This window comes from Limanda limanda, chromosome 18 (genome assembly GCF_963576545.1).
Source record: "Limanda limanda chromosome 18, fLimLim1.1, whole genome shotgun sequence".
Classification (NCBI taxonomy): domain Eukaryota; kingdom Metazoa; phylum Chordata; class Actinopteri; order Pleuronectiformes; family Pleuronectidae; genus Limanda; species Limanda limanda.
Genome location: NC_083653.1, coordinates 4458666 through 4471920, shown reverse-complemented (window position 1 = coordinate 4471920; position 13255 = coordinate 4458666). Strand labels below are relative to the sequence as shown.

The following is a 13255-nucleotide window of genomic DNA, read 5'->3' as shown; positions in this document are numbered from 1 at the left end:
GAAATCTTTTAAAAACAGAAATTAACTCCCTGATCGTATTTGTGTGAAAGTGGATCAATATCGCCTGAGAATAAATTCAGAATATTCATCCGATAAATATAAAAACAAACAAACTGCATCATATCCACGAGCGATAACAAACTGCTCGGACCGAATCAAAACTTTTAGCTTTTTGACTGTAACACACGTTCAATATTTATTGTGTATTTGTTTCAGGAAGTTTTTCTGGGGCCACATGCTGCTGCGAACTGAAATGTGCAGGCATTCATATTTATCTTCTGTTTTGTTGTCCATAACAAAATGAAGAACAAGCGGGGGGTCATTTGAGGCAGACAGCGTTCTCCTCATAAAGCAGATTCATTCACACTGTGCCCATGGCTCTGTAACAATAGCATGTTGAAATATATGCGCCACCTTTAAAAATATACGATGTATTTATGCAGCGCACAAGCAGCCGGTTGTTTTTCCTTTTTACTGATTTGATTACGTGATTTCAAAATTGCTACAGGATGTAAATGTGAAGGAGTGGAATAGGAGCCTTGTTTTTATAACAACGGATTGAGAAACTCTTTCCTCATTCAGATAAAACCTGTAAATCCAACTCAAACCCTTATTTCAAGATATTAAAGTAAGTTGGATTCAGTAAATTCTGATATTTCTCTCCAGGCCACTGTACAGTTAAAGGTCTCTGTGCACAAATCCTGCTCCACAGTTCTTTTCCTCCTTGTGCAGTGACTTTTGAACAAGTCCCTGGATTCAAACCCGCAGCCTTTCTGCCTCTGCAACACATAAACCACCCACTTCCTGCTGGGATGCTTGTGTCAATCTCGCCTGGAAGGAAACTCTCGTGCTCGACAAAACTTAATCCAGCGCCCGACAGCTGTAACAACAACGGGATGAAGTGTTTTAATTGTTTCTAATTAGGAACGAAGGGCGAACACACACGGCAGCAGTTAATTAAAAACAGGTAACGGAGTAAATGCTGCTATGAGTTATTAACTCATCGCTGGCAGAGATGTGTGGAGTCTCGTGCTAATCCTCATGGGAAGCGGGTGGGCGCTGGTTTCCCTGATGTGTGTGCCATGTTGCCAGACGTAGCAGTAGCGGGCTAACGCGGCTGTGTGTGCGATTAAAATAGCGTTAGCTGTCATTAGCCTCTGCGCACCAACGCAGCAGCAGACTGCAATTAACCCGCTAATCCGGCTAATCCGGCTAATCCACTAATGGAGCTAATCTGATAGAGTGGAGAGGGGCTTTTCAATAGGCTTTCTCCGAGAGCGCACACACACACACACACACACACACACACACATATGCACGTACATGCATGTGTGCAGACAGCAGTGCACAGACTCTCTTCCTGTTTAAATTCATTTACACACACACGGTTTCAAACACACACCATCTCCAGTTGGTCTGAATCCAGTGTGTCCACCACCAGTGACTTACAGGAGCAGATCCATCTCCCAGACAAAGTGCCCACAGCAGTGAGTCCGCCCAGGGCCTCTGTCACACACTGACCACAGAGAACAAGTGAGGAGGAGGAGGAGGAGAGGAGGAGAGAGTTCTTCCGTTAGTAATTTTGGATTTAAAGCTCTCACTCTGATTTCCTTGTATTAACTCACCACAAAACCAGGTGACACTTTAAATCAGATACAAGTTGGTTTACACACGAACAGGAAACAACTTTAATTTTAATTTGTGATTGTGCATCATTAATCATTCACAACATCAAAACCAAACTTACAGGCACAACTAACACTTGTACATACGTTTAAAACTACAGAAAGCACCTTCATTTATTTAACCTGTATCACTCAACTAACACGGAGGAGGTGAGGTTTAAGATCTGTACTGCAGCCAGCCACCAGGGGGTGATCAAGATGATTTGACTCCACCTTGGAGGAGCTGTCATGTCGTCTGTCTTCATATACAAATATAAAAATGCATGTAGACTCCGGGTCTGGAACGTGAAACCATTGCAGAAGGGCCTGAAACCTGTATTCTCTCGATTGACCAACAGGGGGCGACTCTACTGGTTACAGAAAGAAATCCAAGTTTCTATTGAAGTCTACGAAATCATTAATTTAGGTTTATGACACACATTAAACGTTATCTAATACTGCTATCTTGTAGGTCCTCTTGAATAAATTCACAAAAAGGTCGTTGATGGAAACATGTTTTAGTTGAAATGTGAAATATTAATATTTGTATTCAAACTGTATGTAAGGTGTTATAACTCAGGCCTGAGAAGCAGCACAACATCAAAACCAAACTTACAGGCACAACTAACACTTGTACATACGTTAAAAACTACAGAAAGCACCTTAAGTTATTTCACCTGTATCACTCAACTAACAAGGAGGAGGTGAGGTTTAAGATCTGTACTGCAGCCAACCACCAGGGGGTGATCAAGATGATTTGACTCCACCTTGGAGGAGCTGTCATGTCGTCCGTCTTCATATACAAATATAAAAATGTATGTAGACTCTGGGTCTGGAACGTGAAACCATTGCAGAAGGGCCTGAAACCTGTATTCTCTCGATTGACCAACAGGGGGCGACTCTACTGGTTACAGAAAGAAATCCAAGTTTCTATTGAAGTCTACGAAATCATTAATTTAGGTTTATGACACACATTAAACGTTATCTAATACTGCTATCTTGTAGGTCCTCTTGAATAAATTCACAAAAAGGTCGTTGATGGAAACATGTTTTAGTTGAAATGTGAAATATTAATATTTGTATTCAAACTGTATGTAAGGTGTTATAACTCAGGCCTGAGAAGCAGCACAACATCAAAACCGAACTTACAGGCACAATTAACACTTGTACGTACGTTTAAAACTACAGAAAGCACCTTCATTTATTTAACCTGTATCACTCAACTAACGCGGAGGAGGTGAGGTTTAAGATCTGTACTGCAACCAACCACCAGGGGGCGATCAAGATGATTTGACGCCACCTTGGAGGAGCTTTCATGTCGTTCGTCTTTTACATACAAATATAAAAATGGATGTAGACTCCGGGTCTGGAACGTGAAACTAATGCAGACGTGGCTGAAACCTGTATTCTCTCGAATGACCAACAGGGGGCGAATCTACTGGCTACAGAAAGAAATCCAGGTTTTTTATTGAAGTCTACGAAATCATTAATTTAGGTGTACAACACAAATTAAATATTGTCTTATTTTGTTATCTTGTACGTCCTCTTGAATAAATTCACACAAAGGTCGTTGATGGAAACATGTTTTTAGTTGAAATGTGAAATATTAGATTAACATTTGTATTCAAACTGTAAGTAAGGTGTTATAACTCAGGCCTGAGAAGAGCCGCCACAGAGACGTGACGTGACGAGGTAAATGGGAAACTGAATAATCCACGAAGGGGTGACATCTTTTTTTTTTATTCATCTTTTTTAATTAACTCTCAGCGGAGTCACGGGGGGAAAAAAATCTACATGTGAACTCGTTCCTGTGGAATCTGAAAAACCTGAGAAGCTAAAGGGCAGAAAGGGCGACGCGTGATGTTCTTTCAGTCTTTTCAACACTTTCTCGTTCCCTCTCTTTCTTTCCCCCCTCTTGTTTCCTCCTCGTTTGTCCACTTGTCCACTCGTCCCCCCCTCCCCCTCCTCTTTGTCTCTGTGGCGTAATTGTGTCCGTGTAACTTTGGAACTGTTAAAGTAGCCGGGAGACATTTTGAAAAAAAGAAGATGGAGGTCGCTCGTCTGACTCTGGCTTCAAACACTGACCTTGGCTGCTAATGATGCTAATGATGCTAACCGGGCTAATGACAGCTCTTCATGTGTGTGTGTGTGTGTGTGTGTGTGTGTGTGTGTGTGCATGAAAGCAACGAGACAGTGTCAATGAGCTAGCAAATGTGTGCGTGTGTGTGTGTGTGTGTGTCTGTGTGTGTGTGTGATTGTGTGTGTGTGTGTCTGTGAGTGGAGCATGTGAAAGTAGCTTAATCAGAGCTGCTAACGCTAATGAGCTAACCCTTTGAAGAGAACCGCCCGGCGAGGGCCCCACTCCTGCCAACTCATTAGCTGACCTGAAGAGTGCCTGATTAAAATGCTTTTGATGAAAATTTCAAGGATTTTGCTCCAAAATTTTGTGAAGTGAGATAAATATTGCTCTCGTATTTTTTGTTCGCAGGGTGTGTGTGTGTGTGTGTGTGAGGGTGGTGGAGGGGGGAGGGGGAGGGTGATGGGGAAGTGGGAGGTCATTTACTGAGAAGACTTCAAAGGGCCGTGTGAAGAGCTGGATGAGACTGATTTGCTGTTTTTATTGGTGATGAAATGTACAAATATGTTTAATGGGAGGCGAGAGCGGGAGAATGTTTCCTTTCACTTTTCAAACGCCCACGTGTCATCGCTGTCTCTATCTCTCTTCCACACACACAGACACACACACACAGACACACACTTAATGATGAATGTACGCTTGCACACCTTCCTGCCTCGGCAGTGTGAGAGCGGCGCCGACATGAGAGGCTTCGCGGGTAAATTAGTCTTCAGGAGGAAGCGAGCGGGACAGGCGGCTTTAAAGCCCAGAGACAAACTACACAGTCACATCGCCTCTAATTTCCCAGCGTGAGGAGCGAGCGAGGATCAAAGGCAGACGACGCCGGGTTCTTCGCTCGAGAGAAGGAACATTATCTGCCGCACAACACTGACAGTACAGCCTTTGGTGTGTTGACCAAAGGAATCTGTTGCCATCACGTCACGTTGTTCACTTCGCATTAGACGCTGCGAACAAAACCACAGCTTTTATCACCTCGTGCACCTGTTGGAGTCAACGACAAAAGAAATACGAGTTGGTGACGAGAATCATTTAACTCAAAGATTTGGCTTATCTGTAAAAAAGCAAAACACAGATCTTCTATTTGAGATTTGTTCCTTCATGCTTTCAACATCACTTCCACATAGAAACTCCTCCTCTGACAGGATGAGGCAACTTAATTCAAAGACTTTCAGACTAAAATCATTTAATTTCAATGGAATCGCAGTAGTTTTGCATGAGATGGTGAATTATGACTTTTTCTGGCAAATTCACACTGTTGACCAATTGCAAAAAGACAAAAACGAGAAAACAAGATGACTCCAACTGTAGGAGGAGCCAACAGGTCACCAACTTTCAACAACAACAGTTATAAATGACTATAAAGCCTTTAAGGTAAAAGGAGAGGTCACAATCCTACTGTACGACTCCAAATATTATCAAACCACAACCACACATGGAAGGAAGTCTAGCACAGTTTGATATCGTGAGCATATTGAATTGTAAAAAAACAATAACGATTTCCACATAGTAAAAAAAATCAGCACGCTGCATCGACAGGGCTGAGAGCCGTGTTGGTCTAAATCAATTCAGATTAGCCAGAAACGTACGCCTTGTTATTTTCACATAAATTATTTCCAGGCTCAACTTTCAGGCGAGAACGTCGGAGTCCAGGTAGAAACCAAAACTCGACTTTCCAAGAACTTCAGCAGCAGAAAGCTAAGGTGCAGAAAAGTGTTTCCATCAGTGTGTGTGTGTTTCAGTGCACGTGTTTGCCTGTCTGCCTGTCCTGGGATGTGTGTGTGTGTGTGTGTGTGTGTTTCTTTCTGTGTGTGTGTGTGTGTGTGTGTGTGTGTTTGAGTTGCAGTAGTTTAGGCAGGCGGAGAGCTGGATCCCTCATAGTGAATTTGGACAGACTGGAGTCTGAGAGGCAGTTCAAAGACCACAGGCCCACAGGCAACAAGCAACACCCAGACCGCTGTGTGTGTGTGTGTGTGTGTGTCAGTGTGTGTGTCAGTGTGTGTGTGTGTGAGTAGGAGAGCAAGCATTTGGTGTGAGTGTGCAATAGTTTGTCTTGACATGTGCGTTGATTTGCTTGTATTTACATGAGCGTGTGCGGTTTTGCCTTGATGGTGCGAAGCCTACGTGCCGACGTGCTTTTATTTTGAAACAGATTCACTACACACACGCACATGTAACACTAAGACGTGCACATCGACACAATGCTACACACGGCATTAGCATGGGCGAGCCATTCGCTGCAGACTCCCTCTCGGTCCGGGGCTCTGACCCTGAGTAAGTTATGCACGAACACCGGCGCGGAAAAAGAAAAGCCAAATAATTAATTTAAAAAATATTTCCTGCTAATTGTTGGGCTGCGGCTAACGAGCTAACCTTTGTAGAGAGGGAGAGGAAGGTGCAGAGGGAAATTATTCATGTCGTGTGTGCATGCATGAATATGCAGAAGATAATTATCCCCTCCGAGGAGGGACAGAAATGTCCCAATGTCTCTCTCTGAAGCTCACACACACACATCAACACACCCTCCCTCTCTCCCTCTGTACATCTGCCATCGCTCTTTCTCTCTATCTGTCACTTTCTCTCTTTCTTCACCTCTTCAACGTTATCTAGTCTGATGACGGGCGGCTCTGAGAGACGCCTTGCTTTAACCGGATGAGTCTTTTCCTTTTGACGAGCGTGATGAATGAGGATATCACCTCTGGCTAATTCCTATTGGAAACGGCTCTGTTTTGTCAGGACCTTGTCCCCGATGTGATGTGGAGTCTGACATCTGTTCCACGCTGACACGCAGGTCAGTGTCAAGCGTGTCAGCGCCAGCGTCTTTGATGAGCGAGCTCTCGGTTAAAACAACGTGGGTGGAGTTTAAAGAAAACAAAAATAAGATAATAACCTGCTTGTTTAATACGAGTACGTTTGCAGGAGATCTCCCTGCTGCTGAGTTTTTCATCTGATGCACTGAAATCCATTCATGTGTCCCTGATGCGTCTCCGGCTGCAGTGGAGAATTATAAAAGTCTGAGTTACTGGGTATGGGTTTTTATTTTCTCGACCGAACATCTTCACATATGGGAAGTGGATTTAATATGAGTTATACAATAATTCTACTTTATATTGAATTTACTTTCACGACTTACGTACATTTGTGTGACATCAAGGCCTCTCAGACAATCATACAGAATGACTATATGTTATCTGTTCCACTTCTTGTAAAACTACAGCATCCTCATATGAAAGCACATTTAAATCCACTTGATCCGTGTTTTTATTTGGATCTGCACCACATCGCAGATTCTTATCAGGCCCCTAAACTTCTCTGATTCTTTTTCATCGAGTACCATGAATTATTTTTCCCCAGAAATCAATGAAAATGTTGATAAACACCTCAACTTGCAATCTTTCTCCTGATCTGAAATTCAACGGGTTCTTCTCCATCCATCAATCTAACAATTTTACTAACAACTAACTAACAAACAGACAAAATCATAACCTACTTGTTGAAGTTGGCGGATGTAAATACATCATCTCCTCTGAGTGACACATGAATATATTGATGAAGCATCCGAACAGGGAAGATGGAAAGTCGAGCACAATGGAGAGTCACGATATGTTTTAAATCCCGGTGGTTTAATCCTGGTTTAATGAGTAAAAAAAACATCAATGTTACATCGACCCCTTTTTCATTAATAGTACATTCCTCTGCCTATAGGAGGTTAAAGATCTCTGCGGAACACATTGTTCTGCAATGTTGCATTTAAGGTTAGAGGTCAATAAAACTAGGTTTAACAACTGCAACAGAACAGCAGAACCACAAAGGCAGGAGCCACACAACCAGCAAGACAACTTCACAGAACTTTTGACAGCACAGCACCTTCTTTTTTCCTTTCCACGGACGGGAAACACAACTGGGTTAATAATTATACTAGGCTAAGCAAAGACTCTTCATTCGATTCCTTGTAATGTTTATAAGTTTGATTTGGGTTGCTGTGATATTGTGGTTACAAGTTATTTGAAAGTTAATGATAGTTGTGCTCATCAGTCTTTCCTTGCATGCATCTAGTAAAGGCTCCAAATACTTCTACGTGTCCGTTTCTCGGAGAGGTCTCAGCGGAGGACAAAGAGTCTTTTTGATTTTTACTTCTCCGACGACTATCCGTCTAAAAACAATTCCCCGCCAAACCCATAGGTGGCGCAACGGAAGACGAGCTCAGAGAAGCCTACCCCATTTGGGAAGAAGAAGTCCACGTGTCTCTGTTGACATGTTAGCCTGCCTCCCACACACTGAACCATGGCAACTAACAGAACTAAATAAAGTGACACCCAGCAGGTCAAGATGCTGATGTTATCGTTTCTTAGCGCAGCGGTTCCCCGGTCTTATTTCCGAACTGTGTTGCTGATTCCACAGCTTGAATCTGCTTGAGGCTACATGTAGCTAGAAGCTACACGGACCTAGCTCCCCCCCAGCTTCCACACACAGTCAGCAGGGACTCCCGACACTAACTACTACTATCCAGTGTTTGCTTCTAACCTGACGGTATTATAGAAACAGTGTCATGATAGAAGTGGAATTAAAGTCGTGACGGCGGGTTCTTGCACTGTTACCACCGCAGTTAGCATGGTGGCTAGCCCGCTAGCCTAGCCTGCTAGCGCCGTTTTGAAAGCTCGTTATAACCGTATGTGACCGTGCACACATGCCCTCAGTGCTCTAACGAGCCACCGTCAGCCGGACAACTCCGCTGGCTTAACACACACGTCACATTAATCGTAGAATCATAGTTGTGTTCGTGTTTGTTGCTACAAGTAAACAGGAAGTTTGAGGTCCGGAAATACGGAAATGACGTCATACGGAAATGATGTCGTTCGCGGACCAATCACAGCCAAGAGCGGTCCGTCGAGTCTCCAACATGAAGACGGATAGTTAGAAAAATCAGACGTTTACGAAAAGCTGTCTGAAGCACTCGGAGAGGGCGTTTCACGACGGATAGGGCGGTCTTATCTGTCCGTAATAGAAAAAACGGAGAGACATAAATTGGCCTTTACTCTCTCTAATTCGGCACACACACACACACACACACACACACACACACATATCTCAGCACCCATCTCTCCCTGACCCCCGCTACATGTCGTAAACATTCAAAGTGCCCGTTATCTTCGGGTGGACTACCGCCATTTTGGAAGCACGCTGACTCACACAGACATACACACTCATACTCACATACACATTTTTATTTATTAAGTACACCATAAGTAATAGGGGGGGGGGGGGGGGGCTTCGTGAGAAACAGGAACCTCACGGTCATGTTTGTGTGTTAACAACAGATTTCATTATAAAGACTGGAGACATTTCTTTCTTTCTTCATTTCTCTCTTTCTCAGTAAATGAGTAGGAAGTGGGAGCAGCTTCTCGTTTCTACTGAAGAAATCGTGATGCTCGTTACAATGAATGATGTGTTCATATCTCTTCAGAAACAGTGAAGTTAAAGATGTGACCATATGTGACAACGACTCTGAGACGTGAAGGACGGTTACTTCTTCATTTACTTTATTGGTCCACAGGCAAACTAAGTTCAATCCACAGCTGGAAACCACAGAATCACATTTGATTCACGTGAACATTTTGAAGCCCAAGTCAATAATTTTAGTAAATCTTATTACAGAAAAATCCTCCATGCACATGTGACCTGAACAAATGGTTAAATAGTTCTTGACTCCATGTGTTTGAATATGAACCTGAATAAGTTACATTCATTCAGTAACTTCATGATAAAATGGCAATTTGTTATGGTTTTTTTTAACAAAGGAATAAAACAATAAACATGTGGCAGAAATTCAAGCTCGACCACCTGTAAAATATAAAAGTCCAGATGTGAAGCTGCTCCAGAGGTGACGTGTGTCGTCCTTTATTTGGACTGAATCTCCTGATGTTTGCATCACTCATGTGAATAATGACAAGTGTCTAAATCTAAAAGTCTCCTGCTGCACATTCGTTCATCGTAACATATTCACACAGTCTCTGGTCGACGGGGGAAAGTCGGTGCTGATGGATATTTTCTCTACATGCAACTATCACATTACGACAGAGGAGACATGTCACTGAGGGGAAGTGATCAACAGGAAATAAACGCAACATTGCACTATTTAATAAGAACCGAGAAGCAGAAAAGAGAAAGAAGAAGAATGGATGAAATCAAACGGATTAAAATGTCTTTACATCTGCTCCTGCTGCTGATTCCGTTTACAGGTGAGAATAAATACACTTACAGAACTTTACCAGTGTGAATAATAAGAATAATACCAGATTGTTTGTGTTTGCTTTTAAAAGTGAATAGTTTCACTGATGTGTTGTGGCACAAGTCTGGCTCATTCAGGGAACTGGTACTTATGAGTACTCTGATATTGTACTTGTGTATATTTGTGTAATGGATCATTCCTCATATTTTAATCTGCCCATTAACTCACGGTTTAACTGGTTAGATTTGGTGGTTAAAGGTCAAGGTTTCAGGTTTATCTCAAGTCTGAATTTCTACAAATTCTGACCAGTTGTCTCCTGGAATGAAAACTTAACGGATTCGATTTCAGTGATCAAGTGTCAGAGTGACCTCATGAGTCTGGAAACAAATGTACGTAGACTGGAACTGGACTGGTTGGCTGAGGCGTTCAAATGCAGGGAGAAATCTGTAGTTGATGTTTTCCAGGTTTATCTTGTCAGTCATGCTCCATTTTGTCGTAATTTACAAAGTTATGTCTAAAAGAATCCTCACATTCAGTAGTCTATGAAAATATGAGTCTTTTTCTTGGTTTAGTTTAATTGTTGCTGTCTCTCTCTCATTTCCTCCACAGTGCTCGCTGTCCCATCTTCCTACATCTTCATCAGAGCTGGAGCTGAAGTCACTTTGCCTTTTGACAATGTGAGAGATGATCATGTGAACTGTGGAGCTACTGAGTGGTTCTTCGTTGATTCAGAGGGGATTGGAGGAGGAAGACTGTTTGTAAACAGGCAGCTCAACACATCTGTGATTTCCAAATCTAAAGCAGACAGACTACGTCTTGCTGCAAACTGTTCTCTGGTTATTAGGGAGGTCACAGCTGAAGATGCTGGTCAATACGAATGCAGACAGTCTAACCTGACAACACAAAGACATGAAGATCATCTGTTTTTTATCTCTGTTGTCAACGGTGAGTAAAAGAGTCTCTTCATAAAAACATTATGATAATTCCGATCATTCTGATGGACATAGTTTCACTCACGTTAACTTTCTCTCACAATATCTCCATCATCACCAGTGACTGAGCAGAAGAGAACTGATGAGGTGACGTTGAGCTGCTCTGTGTCGACATGTAGAGGCTGTTTCCTCACAGTGAAGTGGCTGTTTATGAATATGGTTGTGACTGAAAACAACAAAGACCTGAAGAAATCACAGTCTTACCACTTGGCCAATGTGAGCTTCTCAAAATCCCATTTTGATCACAAGATGAAGAACTATAGCTCATTAACATGTAAAGTGAAGCATGGTGACAAAGAGGAAAAGTTTTCCTTCATCCCTCCGTCATCAGGTGAGAAAACACAGAACACGATGAACTGCTCCTGATCCAATAAATTCCATTTGTTAATACATTTCTTTTTCTTAAGAAGGAGAGAACAAACCAGATCCAGGAAACAAAGAGATGACCACAGGTACTGAATATTCACTGCACCTCTCATTTATCTCTGTGCTGCTGCGTGTTGATGGATTTAATGTTAACAACATGTGTAAATACAGGAAGTTGAACTGAACAGGAAACTAAAGCTCTGGTCATTCTGTTCACAGATTGGTGGTGGTACATTCGTCTGGTTGTGGGTTTTGCATCAATCGTAACATTGGTTGTGATTCTCATCAGATGCAGAAGAAACAAGGTGGGAACATTCACAGATGAAACTAAAATGTTACTTATAGAGTTTATACCTCCGCCAAGTTTTAATTTATCTTGTAATAACACCGTGAAATAATGATGTCATCACAAGCTCTAAAGTTTTAATGTGAAAGTTAAAGTTCTGGATGTTTCTTTGTGTTTTGATACATGTTGTTATGCTGTGATGGTTGTGTTAGCACTGCATTAGGTTATTTTACTTTTAAATAACTTTTTGAATTGCGTTGTCTCTCTGTCACTATGGAAACCATGCTACATCCTGAACTGCGGTGTAATACATCCTGTTGTGTCTTTTGTTTTGTGTCCATTTTTATCATACTTCCTCATCAACATTTGTATTTGTTGTGTTCTGTGAAGCACTTTGAACTACACTAACCTGATGAAAAGTGCTTTACAGACTGACTGATTGATTGATTGATTGATTGATTGATTGATTGATTGATTGACTGATTGACTGATTGATTGATTGATTGATTGATTGATTGATTGATTATCCTACAGATCCAGGGTGGTGATGTTGCAGTGGCCTTCAGCACTGTGGCAGCTCCCTCCTCTTCTACTGGAGCCTCAGCTGATCCCAGCAGCCTCTGTGAGAACGTCACAATCATACAATAGTAGAGTCTCATTTGACTGGAAAACTTCCATGACTTGGAATCCAGAAATGATTATCAAATAAGTCTGATTGTCTTTCTTGATGAGCAGTTCTATAGAATAACACATTTTTATGCATGTATTCATTTTTTCCTTTCCACGGACGGGAAACACAACTGGGTTAATAATTATACCAGGCTAAGCAAAGACTGTTTATTCGGTTCCTTGTAATGTTTATAAGTTTGATTTGTGTTGCTGTGATATTGTGGTTACAAGTTATTTGAAAGTTAATGATAGTTATGCTCATCAGTCTTTCCATGCATGCATCTAGTAACTCTCTCTAATTTGACACACACACATATCTCAGCACCCATCTCTCCTCGACCCTCGCTACATGTCGTAAACATTCAGAGTGTCCGTTATCTTCGGCTGGACAACCGCCATTTTGGAAGCACGCTGACTAATGGCTGTAAGGGAACTAGTTGGTCAACGTGAGAAACAAGAACTCCCAGTCATGTCACTGTTTCTCCTGATTTCATACGATAAATATATATATATTTTTTGTAGAGTTTATTATTTACTTCATAACCAGACCCAAGGTCAGATTCTTGTTGAGTTTAATGCTGATGTTGTTGTATCTTTGTTTGTGTGTTAACAACAGATTTCATAATAAAGACTGGAGACATTTCTTTCTTTCTTCATTTCTCTCTTTCTCAGTAAATGAGTAGGAAGTGGGAGCAGCTTCTCGTTTCTACTGAAGAAATCTTGATGCTCGTCACAATGAATGATGTGTTCATATCTCTTCAGAAACAGTGAAGTTACAGATGTGACCATATGTGACAACGACTCTGAGACATGACGGACGGTTACTTTTTCATTTACTTTATTGGTCCACAGGCAAACTAAGTTCAATCCACAGCTGGAAACCACAGAATCACATTTGATTCACGTGAACATTTT

The 13255-nt window shown here is 41.8% G+C and overlaps 1 protein-coding gene across 1 annotated transcript; it reads left to right on the top strand.

Moving 5' to 3' along the window:
- Positions 1 to 9952: 9952 nt before the first annotated feature.
- On the top strand, positions 9953 to 12828 carry LOC133024694 (uncharacterized). The gene is made up of 6 exons (XM_061091860.1): positions 9953 to 10037; positions 10637 to 10972; positions 11081 to 11350; positions 11427 to 11471; positions 11605 to 11690; positions 12206 to 12828. The coding sequence occupies exons 1-6, from the start codon at positions 9974 to 9976 to the stop codon at positions 12317 to 12319; spliced, it is 915 nt and encodes a 304-aa protein (XP_060947843.1). The 5' UTR covers positions 9953 to 9973; the 3' UTR covers positions 12320 to 12828.
- Positions 12829 to 13255: the final 427 nt, after the last annotated feature.

Coding starts and splice junctions, on each gene's coding strand:
- LOC133024694 (XM_061091860.1), top strand. CDS start 9,974: ATGGATGAAATCAAACGGATTAAAATGTCTTTACATCTGCTCCTGCTG. Junction 10,973..11,080: donor TTTTATCTCTGTTGTCAACG/GTGAGTAAAAGA, acceptor CATCATCACCAG/TGACTGAGCAGAAGAGAACT. Junction 11,472..11,604: donor AAACAAAGAGATGACCACAG/GTACTGAATATT, acceptor TTCTGTTCACAG/ATTGGTGGTGGTACATTCGT.